This window comes from Pectinophora gossypiella, chromosome 6, assembly GCF_024362695.1.
Source record: "Pectinophora gossypiella chromosome 6, ilPecGoss1.1, whole genome shotgun sequence".
Taxonomy (NCBI): domain Eukaryota; kingdom Metazoa; phylum Arthropoda; class Insecta; order Lepidoptera; family Gelechiidae; genus Pectinophora; species Pectinophora gossypiella.
In genome coordinates, this window is record NC_065409.1 from 9,308,429 (window position 1) to 9,327,118 (window position 18,690).

An 18,690-nucleotide genomic window follows, 5' to 3' on the forward strand; every position below is an offset into this window, starting at 1 on the left:
ATGCTGTAATCAATTTTCAGTAACGGTTCCCGTTGACCCTTGTGTACCATCGCCTTGCGGACCATATTCAGAATGCCGAGTTATTGGAAACCAAGCGGCTTGTTCTTGCTTGCCAAACTACATTGGAAGAGTACCAAATTGCAGGCCAGAATGTACAATCGATGCTGAATGCCCAAGCAACACAGCCTGTGACAATGAACGTTGTAAAGATCCATGCCAGGGAGCATGTGGAATAAATGCTCTCTGTGTAACTGTGAATCACAGACCTATTTGTAGTTGCCAGCAAGGTTTCACCGGTGATGCTTCGCGAAACTGTGTTCAAATTGTCATGTCATGTAAGTATAATATTTTATGGCATATTGTTTTTTAGTTCATACATAAACTCACACCCGTAATCCCTAATAGGGAGGGCAGAGCCACAAGTAATCAAAACGATACGAAGTCCTAAGATGGATATTCTGTCAGTAATTCTTCATATATATATATATATATATTTTAATTACAGCTACCGAAGTAACACCAACATCGAGTCCCTGTACACCTTCACCTTGTGGTCCTAATGCTGAATGCAGAGAATACAACGGAGCTGGAGCATGCGCCTGTTCAGAAGGTTTTGAAGGAGACCCATACAGCCCGCAAGGATGCCGCAGAGAATGCGAAGTCAATGATGACTGTGCTCCTAACCTGGCTTGTACTCGGTTTAAATGTATCGATCCGTGTCCGAGAACTTGTGGACAAATGGCTCAATGTACTGTCGAAAATCATGTTCCCATTTGTAGCTGCCCTCGCGGTTATTCTGGAGATCCATTCTTCCAGTGTAAAGAAATTGATATAGAGCGTAAGTATCTCTGGAACAAAATACTTTATAACGACTGCATTCAGTAAACTCCGCGTTTATCTAGACGTAATAAATGTTAATATGTTTTGCAGCTCCTGCACCAAGGAATCCTTGTGAACCTACACCTTGTGGGCCAAACAGTCAATGCAGACAAGTTAATTTGCAAGCAGTTTGCTCTTGTCTTCCAAATTACGTAGGATCGCCCCCATCATGCAGGCCACAATGTGTAGTAAATAGTGAATGTGACACGTCTAAGGCATGTATAAACCAAAAATGTGATGACCCGTGCCCCAACACATGTGGACTGAGAGCGCACTGCTTAGTGAAGAACCACAACCCAATTTGTACCTGTCCAGCTGGCATGACCGGCGATCCTTTCACACAGTGTTATCGTAAGTAACGAATGCAATTGATTCAAATTATTTTTGTTTAATGTTTATGTATGTTTAAAGGATAAATAATGTACTTGTGTATTTTTACAGCTATTCCCGCGACAACAGAGCGCCCACCATCGTGTACACCGTCACCGTGTGGTCCACATTCTCGTTGCCAACTTCTTGCTAGCGGACCAGCTTGTTCTTGTCTTCCTGGTTTCGTAGGATCACCGCCATCTTGTAGGCCTGAATGTACAATCAACTCCGAATGCCCAGCGTCTTTAGCATGTGTAAGACAGAAATGTGACGACCCATGTCCGGGGTCCTGCGGCGTCGATGCAAATTGTCATGTATTAAATCACGTTGCTGTATGTGTCTGTAATGAAGGTTTCACGGGTGATCCATTCTCGAGGTGCATTCAAATACTAGAAGGTACGTTTTATAATTACTCACTTTAAATACTGATTAAGTTTGTTTGAGGATTGTTTAAGAAGAAGAGACTGAATAATCTTCTTTGGCTACAATTTATATAAGTAATTTCGTCTTTTTTTTCAGCACCGACAACCCCACTGCCATCAGACCCATGCAATCCAAGTCCGTGTGGACCAAATGCTCAATGTGATAATGGATTCTGTACATGTTTGCCAGACTATAGCGGAAATCCTTACGAATCCTGCAGGCCTGAATGTACTGGAAGTCAAGAGTGCCCTAGAGATAAAGCATGCTTCAGAAACAAATGCCGCAACCCATGTCCTGGTGTTTGTGGACAAAATGCTAAATGTGACGTAATAAACCACATTCCTTCGTGCTCTTGTATATCAGATTACACTGGTAATCCATTCACGCAATGCCATCCAATGGAACACAGGCAGTCGCCACCTACAAGAGAGCCTTGCAGTCCATCACCTTGTGGCCCCAATAGTATCTGCAGAACTACCGATAATACTGCAGTGTGCGCGTGTATAGAAGGATTCCAAGGTGCTCCACCAGCTTGCAGGCCAGAATGTGTCGTCAGTTCAGAATGTCCATCTACTAAAGCTTGCGTCAATCAAAAGTGCATCAACCCTTGCATTAACGCATGTGGAGTATCTGCTCGTTGTGAAGTTATCAACCATAGCCCCATCTGTAGTTGCAATCCAGGACAAACTGGGGATCCGTTCAAGAGTTGTTATGATATTGTGACTCCTCCAGAACCAATTGATGCCTGTAATCCTTCACCATGTGGTCCCAATGCAGTATGTTTAGAAAGAAATGGAAAAGCCAATTGCAGATGTGTCGATAATTATGTCGGTCAGCCTCCTAATTGCAGACCCGAATGCGTTATCAATCCAGATTGTCCTTCAAACCAAGCGTGTGTTAGAAATAAATGTATTGATCCATGCCCTGGTTCATGTGGAGTAAATGCAGAATGTATCATCGTCAGCCACACTGTATCATGTACCTGCAGGGAAAAGTATACGGGAAATCCTTTCTTACAATGTGTGCCTCAAGAAGGTAAATATCACTTATTTGTATTATTTTATTGATGTAACTAAACATAAGAATAATACATAACAATTTATCGCGTTAACACGCTCTTTTGGGTCTGTTTTGGATAGTGGTGTAAATTAGCTATAAGAACTTGTAATAATATTAATAAAATAAATAAATAAATAAATAATGGAGGTTCATACAACAATATTTTAATTTTCAGATACGGAAGTTCCTCTATCACCATGTGATCCGTCACCATGTGGTGCAAACGCTATATGTAGTCAGCGAGACGGCGCAGGATCGTGTTCATGCTTAGAAGGATATCAAGGAAATCCATACGAAGGTTGCCGTCCTGAGTGTGTTTTGAGTTCTGATTGCTCTGCTGATAAGGCATGCATCAGAAATAAATGTGCAGATCCCTGCCCAGGAATATGTGGCACTTATGCAGAATGCACTGTCATAAATCATGTTCCGTCCTGTGCATGTGTAAAGGGATATACAGGAAATCCATTCGTTCAATGCAGTAGGGCGGAACCCCCAACAGATATTCGACCTTGCCAACCATCTCCATGTGGACCAAATAGTATTTGCAGAGAAAATGGAGGACTAGCTTCATGTGAATGCCTCCCTGATTATAGAGGTGCTCCGCCAGATTGTCGCCCAGAATGTACTGTCAGCAACGAATGTCCGCCAGACCGCGCTTGCCATAGATTAAGATGTGCTGATCCCTGCAGCGGAACTTGTGGCATAGGCGCTCACTGCCAGGTCATCAATCACAGTCCATTATGTAGCTGTCCAGCAGGAACAAGTGGTGATCCGTTCACACGATGCCTTGAAATTCAAATTCAATACGAACAACCAGATAGACCACCACAACCTTGCCAGCCAAACCCTTGCGGACCTTACAGTGAATGTCGCGCAATTAATGGCAACCCTTCGTGTTCCTGTCTTCAAGGTTACGTAGGTTCTCCACCTGGATGTCATCCGGAATGTCTTGTAAACACTGATTGTCCATCACATCAAGCTTGTATCGCTGAAAAATGCAGAAATCCTTGTGAAGGGTCGTGTGGTTTCAGAGCAGAATGTCGTGTACATGATCATATACCGATCTGCAGCTGCCCATCTGGTCTGTCTGGAGATCCTTTTATTCAGTGCGTAGAAGCAGTTGGTAAGTAAAGTTTATATACTCTTAATATAACATAATAACTCTGACGACAATATTGGATTGTAGATAATGATTGATTTATGTATTATTTACAGTGACACCAACACCCTCACCAGATCCTTGCAATCCATCGCCCTGTGGTAGCAACGCCATCTGTGACTCAGGCGCATGCTCATGCGCAGCCGGCTACTTCGGTGATCCTTACAGCGGCTGTCGTTTGGAATGTAGTACAAACGGCGAATGTGCGCCAACTAAGGCTTGTCAAGGAGGAAGATGTATCGATCCTTGTCCTGGAGCTTGTGGGACTAGCGCAACATGTTCTGTCAATAACCATATCCCATCATGCACTTGTGCGCCGGGTTCAACCGGTGACCCCTTCTCATTCTGTACAAAGATTAAAGAAATCGGTAAATACCAATTTAACACGTATTAATATTTTACATGTTCATTGTCAGTAACCAACAGTAATTAATACATGCCTTTTTAACCTGCAGATGTTCCTGCAGTGTCTCCTTGCTCGCCATCACCATGTGGCCCGTATAGTGAATGCACAGTAAGCCCCAATGGCGCTGCCGCTTGTTCATGTCGATCGGGACACATCGGATCTCCGCCATCTTGTCGGCCAGAGTGTCTCGTGAGCTCAGAGTGCAAGTTACAATTGGCTTGCATCGATCGCAGATGCCGTGACCCTTGTGAAGGTGCTTGCGGTCGAGGCGCACGATGTCAAGTTATCGCACATTCACCAATATGTACTTGTAATGACGGCTTCACTGGAGATCCATTTACTTTCTGCTATCCGAAACCAGGTAACAACATTTATATATTATGTCAATTGCACCTGAAATTAAGAACTTAAAAATAATCTTTATACTAATATCACTTTTATCTATATCAACAGCGGCTCCACCTGAACCCACTGATCCTTGCCAGCCATCACCATGTGGACCGAATTCAATTTGTATAAAATCGGGAGAAACACCAGCGTGTAGTTGTCAGCCTGGATTCATTGGAGCTCCTCCAAATTGTCGACCAGAATGTACCATCAGCGCCGAATGCCCAGCGGCATTAGCTTGTGTTTCACTGCGATGCACAGATCCTTGCATACAAGCTTGTGGTCCACGTGCAATTTGTTCAGCAGTTGACCATCGTGCGACATGTGCATGTGAACCAGGCCTAGAAGGCGATCCATTCCAGGGTTGCTCTCAACCTAAAGGTAAGAATATATATCTGCTGCACAACGTACAAATAATATTGATATTTCACAGTTTCAAATATAAATGAACGAAAAAAGTTGATAATAGTAACAGAACATAAATAGCCTTCCCTCAATCAACTGGAGGGGGTATGGAGCATTCTCCACCTCGTTACTCCATTGCGGGTTAGTGGTGTTTTTATACGGCTAATAGCCGGGACCAACGGCTAAAAAAAAAACCTATAGAATTTATAAATAAATGACTAGAATAAATGGAAACGCAAAGAAAAGGTTATAGATTTGATGATAAAAGCATTTAACCCTCTGCTTTGCAAAGCGTGATAATTAAGGCTATAAGACGTGCTTATTGTAAAAAAAAGATGAGTCACGCCTCACACGGTTTACTAATGTCTACAATGAATTGTGCCGCAAAAGTGCTAGTACTTGGAGACTGAGTGATGACCATGCCCATCGCTTGGTTTAGAGGTGTTAGCGCAGATACGGTATTAATTCATATAAGCTTTAAACATAAGCCTTCGGACAAGGACGGTGAAGTATAATTATTTAATCGTTTAGATTTTGAAGTGCTTCCAGAAGGGCCGTAACATCTTTGATATAATCCATGTGAAATTAATGCCTATGCTTGAGACCGGAGCACGCGGAGATAACCTAGCACTTACAGTAAGCTTGTGCCGTCCGCCGTGACGGACGCTTTTGGACGGTGCGCTAGACAGTGACGCTGTCGCCGGATTAAGAAGGTCACTAAACGACGCCGAACCCAGCAAGCTTCGACTAACGCTTCGGACCAAGTAAGTGCTTCTACGGTGACAGATTTGTGATTGGGTAAGTTTTTATTATTTTATTTAAAATATTTTTCAGTTTCTCCAAAACTCGAGTACTTAAACCCATGTGAACCTTCGCCTTGTGGGGCGAATGCCGACTGTAAAGTACAAGGAAATGCTGGCTCTTGCACCTGCCTGCCTGACTATTTTGGAGACCCATATCGTGGCTGCAGGCCAGAGTGTTTAGCCGATTCGGATTGTCCATTGACTTTAGCCTGTAATAAGAACAAGTGCATAGATCCCTGTCCAGGAGTATGTGGATATAACGCAGATTGTTACGTTACAAACCATAAACCGGCGTGTAATTGTAGAATTGGATACACCGGAAATCCAATGTCTATATGTTCTATTATACGTGGTAAGCTATTGTAGTATTTAACTTATATTATATTTTGTACAAGTACATCTAATAATTTGGCATTACTTTTCAGAAAATGACGTTTCAGTTATAAACGTTTGCAATCCATCGCCTTGTGGTATCAATGCAATTTGCAAAGAAGTAAATGGTCAACCAGTGTGTTCATGTTTATCAAATTTCATCGGAACACCGCCTAATTGCAGACCTGAATGTGTTGTTAATTCTGAGTGCAAACCAAATAGAGCGTGTGTTAATCAGAGATGTGTAAATCCTTGTCCAAAACCATGCGGTCAGAACACTGAATGTAAAGTCATCAATCACAGCCCGGTTTGTTCGTGTAGACCTGGTTACTCAGGAAATCCTTTCACCGTGTGCAGTTTAGTGTTACGTAAGTTAAATTGTATTAGTATTGTTTGTCCCAGCATTAGTATTGTTACTATATTTTTTACTTTCTATTACATAATATTCTATCTACATAAGTATCATGTTCTCAATATTAAATGATATTTCAACAGAAACTTTACCAAGCGTTGCAGCACCATCAGACCCATGTATGCCTTCACCGTGTGGACTTTATGCAGAATGTCGTAATAATAACGGATTGGCATCCTGTTCCTGTTTACCATCTTATATTGGATCACCGCCATATTGTAAACCTGAATGTGTTGTACATTCTGATTGCCCCAGCAATCGAGCGTGTGTTTCGGAAAAATGTAGAGACCCCTGTGAGGGCTCATGTGGTATATACGCACAATGTTTTGTGAACAACCACGTGCCAGTTTGCTTGTGTCCAGATGGATTCACTGGTGACCCATTCAGACAGTGTATATCAAAACCTATAGAAGGTGCGTCTTTCATAAAATATTATTTCTAAGCATAAAACATTACGGCTCTGTGGAACGTGTTGTAATATTTTTCTTTATTTGCTTTTAGATACAACTGTAGCCATTCCAAGTGATCCATGCAGGCCTAGTCCCTGTGGACCGAATACAATATGTAATAACGGCATTTGTTCCTGTATAGAGGATTATCATGGAGATCCTAACTTAGGATGTCGTCCCGAATGTGTTTATAATACAGACTGTCCTCTTGACAAAGGTTGTCAACGCAACAAATGCGTTAATCCTTGCATCAACACCTGCGGAATAAACGCCATCTGCGATGTTATGAATCACATTCCAATGTGCACGTGCCCGAAGGGTATGAGCGGTAATGCATTTGTGGAGTGTCGCCCCGCAGCAGGTATATATATTTTTTCATAATATGATTGAGTCACGTCAGGGGCCTTTGGCGGCTCAATAATAACCCTGACACCAGGGTTGATGAGGTTGGTTATCCACCTCACAACCCACACGATAGGGGGAGAATTGTGATAATATATTCATGCAAACATTTACTTTATACCCACATTTCTATTTCAGTGGTACAAACAAATCCTTGTAACCCGTCTCCGTGTGGACCAAACAGCCAGTGTCGACAATCAAACGGGCAAGCAGTATGCTCATGCGTGCCAGGCTATCGCGGCAGTCCACCCACGTGTCGACCAGAATGTGTGGTCAGCCTCGAGTGTCCGCTGAGAGAGGCATGTAACAACCAAAAATGTGTTAATCCATGCATAGGAGCTTGTGGTGTCGCAGCTGTTTGTGACGTAATCAACCATAACCCAATCTGCACATGTCCACCATCGTTCACCGGAGACCCATTCGTTAGATGCTCTATTATAGGTAATGTATCAAAAAATGAATAAAAATTCAGCAGCTCACCTATTGTGAGCAGGTATTGTATTTAATAACAATTTCGTATCATTTCAGTTGCTGAACCGCCACAGGTTAACCCTTGTGAACCGTCACCTTGTGGACCGCATTCAACATGCAAAGTTAATGGTGAAACACCTATTTGTGCTTGTTTACCAACCTATAAGGGTTCTCCTCCAAACTGCCGACCGGAATGCATCAGCAATAGTGAATGTGATTACAATTTGGCCTGCAAAAATAACAAATGCTCTGACCCTTGCATAGGAGCTTGTGGATCTAACGCAGAATGCAGAGTGGTCAGTCATGTTCCTATGTGCCTTTGTCAAATTGGGTACACTGGAGATCCATTTTCATACTGTAGTCCACAGCCCCTAATGGAGCCAAATGAAATATTGACACCTTGTAATCCAAGTCCCTGCGGATCAAATGCCATATGCCGAGAACAAAAGGGCGTTGGCTCGTGTACGTGTCTGGAAGGATATTCAGGAAATCCATATGAAGGTTGCAGACCTGAGTGTATCGTCAATTCTGATTGTCCCTTGAACAGAGCTTGTTCTAGAATGAAATGTATTGACCCATGTCCCGGCACTTGCGGGTCGAACGCTTTATGCCAAGTTAATAATCACATGCCGACATGTTTGTGCCAGCCAGGTTATACAGGAAATCCATTCAGCTACTGTACCATCATGCAAGAACGTAAGTGCTTACTCTATTCTTTTGAATATGTATGTAATAACGATTACCATTAAGGTAAATATTAAATGTTAATTATTAAATGTCGTTTTAGCTGTAGTTGCGGAAAGCAATCCATGCAGTCCTTCGCCGTGTGGACCAAACAGTCAATGCAAAGAAATGAATCAACAAGCAATTTGTTCATGTTTACCTTCATTCAACGGTTCGCCTCCGAACTGCCGACCTGAATGTGTTGTAAGCTCGGAGTGTTCTTCAAACCTGGCATGTGTGAATCAAAAGTGCGTCAATCCGTGCATTGGAAGTTGCGGTCAAAATGCCAATTGCAATGTCATTAACCACAGTCCAATATGTGTATGCAAACAAGGCTTGACGGGAAATCCATTTACAAGATGTTATCCCATAAAAAGTAAGTATTTGCTGCAAATACCTAATTAAATGATTTCATGTATACAACAAACCTACAGTGATATAATTTTGTTACAGTATCGCAACCTCCGACTAATATACCAGTGAATCCTTGTTTGCCATCACCTTGTGGCCTATATGCTGAGTGCAATAATATCGGAAGTGCACCGACTTGTGCTTGCCAACCCGGATACATGGGAAGTCCACCGAACTGCAGACCAGAGTGTACAATTAATTCAGAGTGTCCTAGCAACCAAGCATGTATTAACGAAAAGTGTCGCGATCCATGTCTTGGCGCCTGCGGTTTAGAAGCACAATGCACCGTGTTCAATCACATTGCCCAGTGCGGATGCATAGAACGTTACACAGGAGATCCATTTAGCCGTTGCTTCCCGATGCCACTTGAAGAAGGTAAAGCAAAATATATGAACAAAACACTCTCTAAAATATCGCTCATTTCAATATAGAATTTTTAAAATTTCTCTTTTTATTTCAGAGCCCTCCACTGATCCGTGTAGCCCATCACCTTGTGGGGCAAATGCAAATTGTAACAATGGGTTGTGCACTTGTTTGCCCGAATACCTAGGCGACCCATACGTTGGATGCAGGCCGGAGTGTTTAATGAGTACCGACTGCCCACAAAATAAAGCATGTCTTAGGAACAAATGTATAGATCCTTGTATAAACACTTGCGGACGAGATGCAATTTGCAATGTCTATAATCACATACCTATGTGCACTTGTAGAGAGGGATTCTCTGGAAACGCTTTCTTTGAATGCAGGCCATTTATTGCGAATGACAACATCAATCCGTGCAATCCCTCACCGTGTGGACCTAACAGCCAATGTCGAGACATCAATGGGCAAGCTATTTGCTCTTGTTTACCCAGCTATGTAGGAGCGCCGCCAACTTGTAGGCCAGAATGTGTTTCAAGTGCGGAATGTGCTCTTAACAGAGCATGTTCAAACCAGCGTTGTATAGATCCATGTAAAGGAACATGTGGGGCTGGTGCGCAATGTCAAGTCATAAATCACAATCCAATATGCTCCTGCCCCTCTGGTTTTACTGGAGATCCATTCAGCAGATGCATCGTACAAGGTAATTTATACTTTTGTTCTCTTACTCCTCTATCTTACAATTACAACAAGATCATTTCAAAAAACAATGACGTATTTTCTTTTTCAGAGATCAACTATACACCACCTTATGTCAATCCATGTGAACCTTCTCCATGTGGCCCTAACTCGATTTGTAAAGAAATAGGTGGTTCACCATCCTGCGCCTGTCTAGATAATTACACAGGAAGTCCTCCAAGATGCCGCCCTGAATGTGTGGCTAATTCAGAATGTCCAAACGAACTGGCTTGTATCAATAACAAATGCAGAGATCCTTGCATTGGATTATGTGGTCAGGGTGCCGAATGTAGAGTTATCAGTCACTCTCCGCAATGCTTGTGTCCACCTGGTTACACTGGAGATGCTTTCAGAGGATGTAATGTTTTAGATGTTCCTCTGACACCCTGTACGCCTTCACCATGTGGACCTAATGCTATATGTAAAGAACAGAGAGGTGCTGGATCATGTGTTTGCTTGCCAGACTACATAGGGAACCCTTACGAAGGATGTCGTCCAGAATGTGTAGTGAACTCGGATTGTTCCAGCAACTTAGCTTGCATTCAAAATAAGTGCAAAAATCCATGCATAAATATCTGTGGAACAAATGCCGTGTGCAATGTCATTAACCATACACCAAAATGCGAATGTCTGCCAGGTTTAATAGGGAGTCCGTACCAAAATTGTTACGAGCCACCGCAAAGTGAGTTTCTTGTTTTTGTTTTTAGAATTCTTGTTAATGTTGCGTTTAGTTTTAAAGGTGTTTAATTCGATGCGAACCATCGAATATAAAAAAGTAGTGTAATAATTAATCATGGATTATTTTTTACAGATATACCATCAGTCACAAGAGACCCGTGTGTACCATCACCATGTGGGCCAAATAGCGTGTGCAAAGTATCTAATGACCAAGCTGTATGCACTTGTCAGCCTGAGTTTGTTGGTACTCCACCTGCCTGCAGACCTGAATGTCTTGTCAGCTCTGAATGTACTCAACAACAAGCTTGTATACGTCAAAAATGTAGGAATCCATGTGAAGGCGTTTGTGGGCTAAACGCGGAGTGTAAAGTCATCAATCACAGTCCAGTATGCACATGTCAATCACGTTACACTGGTGATCCGTTCAACAGATGTTATAATTTACCAAGTAAGGACTTGAATTATTTTATTCATTGACTGACTGAGTGACTCTTAATCATAATGACACTGCAATCCTATGTCACCGCCTGGCTTCCCGAACGAGGCAACGCGCGCCGTATCGATACTTGTTATTAATTTATCTTTAATGCAATTTTCACTATCAGTTGGTTACCTATCACGTTAGTCTAAAAGAAAGCTCAGGTTAAGCGTGGGTACTCAGTTTATCTTGCTATGGATCTGACTAGCCCAATTGGGAATATGGTCGTGCGCCTATGTTTCATAATCATAATACATAAATTAATTCCTTGTTACAGTTAACGATGTAGTGCTTGTTCCAACAAATCCTTGCGTACCTTCTCCTTGTGGACCGTTCTCTCAGTGTAGAGATATTAATGGAGTTCCGTCATGCTCTTGTTTGCCTCAATACATGGGAAGTCCGCCGAACTGTCGTCCAGAATGTACAATTAATACTGATTGTCCAAGTGACAAGGCGTGTATCAACCGGCGGTGCATTGACCCCTGCCCCGGTTCATGCGGTATCAACGCTAATTGCAGAGTACAATCCCACTTGGCTATTTGTATTTGTAACGACGGGTACATTGGTGATCCATTCAATAGCTGCTCTTTGAAACCTGAAATGGGTATGTTTATGTTTTCATTCAATAAACAATGTTAAAACGTGGTGCAAATAATTTAATCAGTAATTAATTAATTATTACAGATACAACACCAGTAAACCCCTGCAATCCTTCACCGTGTGGACCCAATGCATTCTGTAATGACGGCGTCTGTACCTGTCTGCCGGAATATTCAGGAGACCCGTACTTCGAATGTCGCCCTGAGTGTACCATGAGTTCTGATTGTCCCTTAGATAAAACTTGCGTCAGAAACCGTTGTGTCAATCCTTGCATAAACACATGTGGAGTAAATGCCAACTGTGAAGTCGTTACCCATATGGCAGTTTGTACGTGTCCACCAAAAACCACAGGAAATGCGTTTATTCAATGTAACCCCATTAGAGGTAAGAATTGATTGATTCAGGTGACTTTCATTTAAAATGTTCTATATGCAAATTCTTACTCAAATTTTATTTTACAGATGTTTTACCAGTAAATCCTTGTCAACCTAGTCCTTGTGGATCAAACAGCCAATGTAGAGAATTTAACGACCAAGCTGTATGTTCCTGCTTGCCTGGTTTCCGTGGAGCACCACCAGTATGTCGACCAGAATGCGTTTCAAGTTCTGATTGTCCGCTGGACAAGGCATGCAGCAATCAAAAATGTATAGACCCCTGCCAAGGAACATGTGGTATTGCAGCTAAATGTCAAGTCGTCAATCACAACCCAATATGCAGTTGTCCTTCTGGTCTAACAGGAGATCCATTTACAAGATGCATATCAATTCGTAAGTTAAACCTATATCACACGTGACTGACATTTACTTAATTGACATAATTTGTAAATTTTTTTAATTGTTACAGCAGTCGCAATACCATCAACACCGGTAAACCCTTGTCAACCATCTCCATGCGGTCCTAATTCTATTTGTCAACCAACGGGTGGAGAGATACCATCATGTCAATGTATGCCTGAATTTATTGGAGCACCACCAAATTGTCGTCCTGAGTGTATAGCCAACAGTGAATGTGCCCCTCAAACGGCTTGTATAAATAGAAAATGTCAGAACCCTTGCGTGCAAGCTTGTGGTGCAAACGCAGAATGTAGAGTTGTTAGTCACACGGCAATTTGCATCTGCCCTGAAGGTTACACTGGTGATGCCTCTATACAGTGTAGCATTAACGCTATTTCTGCGTACGAGCCACTATCTCCGTGCACTCCATCACCGTGCGGTTTGAACGCAGAATGTAGAGAGCAATCTGGAGCTGGCGCTTGCGTGTGTGTGCAAGGATACTTTGGAAATCCTTATGAAGGGTGTCATCCTGAATGTTTGGTGAATTCTGACTGTTCAAGTAATAAAGCTTGTACAAGAAATAAGTGCATTGACCCGTGTCCAGGAACGTGTGCAGCGAACGCCGACTGTCAAGTAGTGAATCATTCGCCATTGTGTACATGTCGCGCTGGATACACCGGAGATCCGTTCCGTCAATGTATTACTATACGTAAGTTAAATATTATATTACTACACCCTTCGAAATGTACATGTCCAGGTCTAGTTAGACGCCATCACGTAATACTAAAATTTATTATTATATTTTTAGAACAAATTGAGGTCGAGACCAATCCATGCCAGCCATCGCCATGTGGTCCTAACAGTCAATGTAGAATATCAAACGGTCAAAGTGTGTGTTCATGTCTACCTGAGTACAGAGGTTCTCCACCAAACTGCAGACCCGAATGTGTCGTAAGCACAGAATGTCCAACAGATAAAACCTGCAAAAATCAAAAGTGTTTATCTCCGTGCCCAGGACCTTGCGGTCAAAATGCTGACTGCAGAGTTATTAATCATAGTCCCATATGCACGTGTCAAAACAAATATACAGGAGATCCATTCTCCAGATGCTATATAATTCCGAGTAAGTTATTATATAATATTCATTAATTGCAAATGCATAGTTTACTTGTTGTATAAACTATTTTTTTGTAAAAATAAGGACATATTATTAATTTATAATTTTCTTTCTAGCACCACCACCAATTCCGGCACCTGATAGAGATCCCTGCATTCCATCACCTTGTGGCGCTAATGCACAATGTCGAAATATTGGAGGCACGCCATCTTGCTCATGTTTACCCAACTTCGAAGGAAGTCCACCAAACTGCAGACCTGAATGTAGTATAAACGAAGAGTGCCCTAGCAATCTTGCTTGTATTAATCAGAAGTGCAGAGACCCTTGTCCTGGTTCCTGTGGAATAAACGCAAACTGCCAAGTCATCAAACACTTTTCCGTTTGTACCTGCATAGATGGCTTCACTGGAAATGCGTTTACACAATGTACACCAATACCGCCGAAAGGTAAAACATAGGACTAAAAGAATAATCATATTCATAGCTGTTACAGAGTATTTTAAAATATAATTCTATTGTTTTACAGTACAAGACGACCCATGCAATCCTTCGCCCTGTGGAGCCAACGCAGAATGTTTCAAAGGGCAATGCACATGTTTACCTGAATTTCAAGGTGATCCTTATTCTGGTTGTCGCCCTGAATGCGTCCAAAACTCAGAATGTGATCGCAGCAAAGCTTGTATTCGTAATAAGTGCATGGATCCTTGTCCCGGCACTTGTGCCCGTACAGCAATTTGCAATGTTATTAATCACATACCAATGTGCAGTTGTCCAGAAAGAATGACCGGCAATGCATTTGTTGAATGCCGTCCTGTTTTAGGTACGTTTTAATGACTTTCGGATTTTTAATGACGGCAGACGATTCGTGGAATTGCGTCTAATTAATAGTGTTTAACACATTTCAGAAGCAGTAATTGAAAATCGTTGTCAGCCTTCTCCATGTGGCCCTAACAGCCAATGCAGAGAAATAAATGGTCAAGCCATTTGTTCCTGTGCACCAAACTACATAGGATCACCACCAACCTGCCGACCTGAATGCACAATAAGTGCAGAATGTCCTTTGAGTCAAGCGTGTAGTAATCAGCATTGCATTAACCCATGCATTGGCTCATGTGGCGTAAATGCTGAATGTAAAGTTGTAAATCATAACCCAATTTGCACTTGTCCAACATCATTCTCCGGGGATCCATTTTCAAGATGCTTCAAACTTCGTAAGTATTTTAATATCACTTTCATGTATTGTGTCGCTATTATATTGGTACTAATATTTAATAACTATTAAAATTTTATAAATCATTACAGCGGATCGACTGCCAGAACCCGCACATCCATGCACACCTTCACCTTGTGGGCCAAACTCTATTTGCAAAGAAGTTAACGAAGCCCCATCATGTACTTGCTTGGAAGGATTCCAAGGTCAACCACCTTACTGCAGACCAGAATGCAGTAGCAACGAAGAATGTTCTCTTCATCTCTCGTGCATTAACATGAAATGTAAAAACCCTTGCGAAGGCGCTTGCGGCACCAATGCAGAATGTAAAGTTGTTAGCCACTCGCCTATTTGTTTATGTCCCTACGGATATACTGGTGATCCGTTTTCGGCATGCAGACAAACTCCTTTGCAGATTGAACCATTAACTAATCCATGTTCGCCTTCACCTTGTGGCGCTAACGCTATGTGCAAAGAAAGATACAACGCTGGGTCATGTAGTTGCATTGAAGGTTATTTCGGTAACCCGTACGAAGGTTGTCGACCAGAATGTGTAGTCAATACAGATTGCCCCTCAAATAGAGCTTGCGTCAATAATAAATGTGCGGATCCTTGTCCAGGAAGTTGTGGTACTAATGCAGAGTGTCAAGTAGTCAATCACTCACCTTTATGTAGCTGCATAAATGGGTTTACTGGAGATCCATTTAAATATTGCGTATATCAAGGTAAATTTTTTAGTACTTGACAAAACCTTTATACATTTTTTTAAGTGTTATACATTTTAATTATAATAATGTTCATCCATTTTTTAGAGCCAACACCTCTACCTGCTCCCGTGGATGCCTGCTATCCGTCACCATGTGGACCCAACAGCCAATGTAGAACTCAGAACGGTCAAGCTATATGCTCATGCTTACCTGAATACGTTGGTTCGCCACCTAATTGTCGACCAGAATGTGTAGTGAGCTCAGAATGTCCACACGACAAGGCTTGTCTCAAAAACAAATGCGTAGATCCTTGCCCAAGACCTTGCGGCCTTAATGCCAACTGCAAAGTAATAAATCATAGTCCAATTTGTTCATGCAAATCTTCATACACCGGAGATCCATTTACTCGCTGTACTCCAATTCAATGTAAGTAACAATCTTTCAAATATTTTATAAGATGCCTAACGTTAATCTTGATAGTAAATTGTGTGCTGTAATATATCTTTTTTGCAGATGAACCAGTACCAGAAATTAAAAATCCTTGTATTCCATCTCCATGTGGTCCTAATGCTGAATGCAGAGATATTGGCGGCAGCCCATCATGTTCTTGTCATCCAACATTCATAGGAAGCCCTCCAAATTGCAGACCAGAGTGTACTATACATCCTGACTGCGCCAGTAACCAAGCATGTATCAATTCAAAATGCCGCGATCCTTGTCCTGGGTCATGCGGAGTGTCAGCTACATGCAGTGTGCTTAATCACATACCCATCTGTACTTGTATTGAAGGATATGTAGGAGATCCATTTACCAGCTGCAGACCTAAACCTTTAGAAGGTATGATTGTGTTCTTTTTTTAAATAATACACGCTAAAATTAGAGATTGAAATGACGTTTGGGGATTATTATTTTTTCTTTTTCAGTGGAACCTAATATACTAGATGCATGCGCTAATATAAGATGTGGTCCGAACGCTCAATGTGTTAACGGCCAGTGCCAATGTTTACCAGAGTATCATGGCGACCCATACTTCAATTGTCGACCAGAATGTGTATACAGCACCGACTGTGATCAAAACAAAGCTTGCGTCCAAAGAAAATGTGTCGATCCTTGTATCGGAGCCTGCGGTCAAAATGCCATCTGTCAAGTTATCAATCACATTCCAATGTGTAGTTGTAATGCTGGATTTACTGGAAATGCCTTTGTCACATGTAATCCTAATAGAGGTATGTACTTAGAGTAGTTATTAACAAAAAAATCTACCGTATTAAATTGACAAAAATAATCAATAAATCCTTATGTTACAGCTACCCCTACTGAACGTCCATGTAGTACGGCAGTATGTGGTCCAAACAGTCAATGTCGAGAGATAAACAAACAAGCCGTATGTTCATGTCTACCCACATATCTCGGCATACCACCAGCTTGTAGGCCTGAATGTGTGTCCAATTCTGAATGTCCACAAAATCAGGCTTGTATGCAGCAAAAATGTGTAAATCCTTGCATAGGGGTATGCGGAGTAAGAGCAACATGCGAAGTGGTGAACCACAATCCAATTTGTGCATGCCCACCAGCTCATTCTGGTGATCCATTCGTACAGTGTACATTTGTAGCAAGTAAGTATTCAAACAAACATACGGAGACATGAAAATAGTAGAATACAGTTTTGTAACTAATTTACATTTATGTAGGTAATTTACTTATAACGCACTCGTATTTTAGACGCACCTCCAGTAGAAGTCAATCCGTGCCAGCCTTCACCATGTGGACCTAATTCAATATGCCAAGAAATCAACGGAAGTCCATCGTGCACATGCATGCCTGAATACAAAGGACAACCGCCTTACTGTAAACCGGAATGTATCAGTAACAGTGAATGTCCTACACAATTGGCTTGCGTTAATTTGAAATGTAAAGACCCATGTGTTGGAGCTTGTGGTGCAAACGCTGAATGTCGCGTAGTTAGCCATTCAGCCATGTGTATATGTCCACAAGGATATGTTGGCGACCCATTTACACAATGCTCATTACAAGTTTATACTGAAATTTTAACACCCTGTTCGCCCTCACCATGTGGATCTAATGCTGTATGTAAAGAACAAAACAAAGTAGGCTCATGCACATGTAATGAAGGATATTTCGGAAATCCATATGAAGGATGCCGTCCAGAATGTGTGAGTCACTCAGATTGTCCCGGCAACAGAGCATGTATTGGAAACAAGTGTCAAGACCCCTGCCCAGGAACCTGCGGAGTTAATGCCGAATGTACAACAGTTAACCACTCTCCAAATTGCGTTTGCGTTGTCGGTTATACCGGCGATGCATACCGACGGTGTTCTCCAATAACTGGTAAATAGTTTGTGACTATGTAGCTATATTATAAGTGGCCCTAATTCATGCAGACACCTTCTAATTTTATTTTAAGTAATACCTGTCATTTTCTTATCTGTCGTCTTAAATGGCATCTGTAGGAATCAGCACATAAGATTTTCCTCTAACTAACCGAAATCTTTAATTTCAGTACCCGATCCGACTCCAGTGAACGTCTGTTATCCTAATCCATGTGGGGCTAACAGTCAATGTCGCGAGATCAACGGTCAGGCAGTTTGTAGCTGTATGCCAAATTATTTCGGCCAACCACCAGCTTGCAAGCCGGAATGTTTATTACACTCCGATTGTAGTACTGACAAAGCATGTGTAAATCAGAAGTGCGTGAATCCCTGTCCCGGTCCATGTGGACAAAGAGCTGAATGTAGAGTATTCAACCACAATCCTATTTGTAGTTGCACTACAGGATTTACAGGGGATCCTTTCACGAGATGCTATCCCAAACCAGGTAATTAATAGTTTCATATTAAGATGAAACAAAATTCGTACGTTTAAATTCAAAATATTTAACT

General features: G+C 41.9%; 1 protein-coding gene across 1 annotated transcript in view; it reads left to right on the forward strand.

Moving 5' to 3' along the window:
- LOC126367431 (uncharacterized) overlaps positions 1–18,690 on the forward strand; it is a 101,628-nt gene that overhangs the window by 55,073 nt on the left and 27,865 nt on the right. Inside the window, exons 49-83 of the mRNA XM_050010933.1 lie at positions 21–335; positions 506–838; positions 931–1,230; positions 1,321–1,644; positions 1,768–2,706; positions 2,906–3,853; positions 3,946–4,257; positions 4,345–4,656; positions 4,749–5,063; positions 5,922–6,242; positions 6,316–6,630; positions 6,758–7,087; positions 7,176–7,484; positions 7,664–7,966; positions 8,054–8,692; positions 8,784–9,095; positions 9,173–9,505; positions 9,591–10,193; positions 10,281–10,910; positions 11,040–11,354; positions 11,662–11,988; positions 12,069–12,368; positions 12,446–12,751; positions 12,828–13,466; positions 13,566–13,880; positions 13,991–14,320; positions 14,400–14,693; positions 14,779–15,084; positions 15,176–15,808; positions 15,896–16,216; positions 16,304–16,627; positions 16,714–17,016; positions 17,098–17,406; positions 17,513–18,139; positions 18,312–18,626. Coding sequence (XP_049866890.1) covers positions 21–335; positions 506–838; positions 931–1,230; positions 1,321–1,644; positions 1,768–2,706; positions 2,906–3,853; positions 3,946–4,257; positions 4,345–4,656; positions 4,749–5,063; positions 5,922–6,242; positions 6,316–6,630; positions 6,758–7,087; positions 7,176–7,484; positions 7,664–7,966; positions 8,054–8,692; positions 8,784–9,095; positions 9,173–9,505; positions 9,591–10,193; positions 10,281–10,910; positions 11,040–11,354; positions 11,662–11,988; positions 12,069–12,368; positions 12,446–12,751; positions 12,828–13,466; positions 13,566–13,880; positions 13,991–14,320; positions 14,400–14,693; positions 14,779–15,084; positions 15,176–15,808; positions 15,896–16,216; positions 16,304–16,627; positions 16,714–17,016; positions 17,098–17,406; positions 17,513–18,139; positions 18,312–18,626 — 14,157 coding nt within the window. The remainder of the gene's footprint in view (positions 1–20; positions 336–505; positions 839–930; positions 1,231–1,320; positions 1,645–1,767; positions 2,707–2,905; positions 3,854–3,945; positions 4,258–4,344; positions 4,657–4,748; positions 5,064–5,921; positions 6,243–6,315; positions 6,631–6,757; positions 7,088–7,175; positions 7,485–7,663; positions 7,967–8,053; positions 8,693–8,783; positions 9,096–9,172; positions 9,506–9,590; positions 10,194–10,280; positions 10,911–11,039; positions 11,355–11,661; positions 11,989–12,068; positions 12,369–12,445; positions 12,752–12,827; positions 13,467–13,565; positions 13,881–13,990; positions 14,321–14,399; positions 14,694–14,778; positions 15,085–15,175; positions 15,809–15,895; positions 16,217–16,303; positions 16,628–16,713; positions 17,017–17,097; positions 17,407–17,512; positions 18,140–18,311; positions 18,627–18,690) is intronic.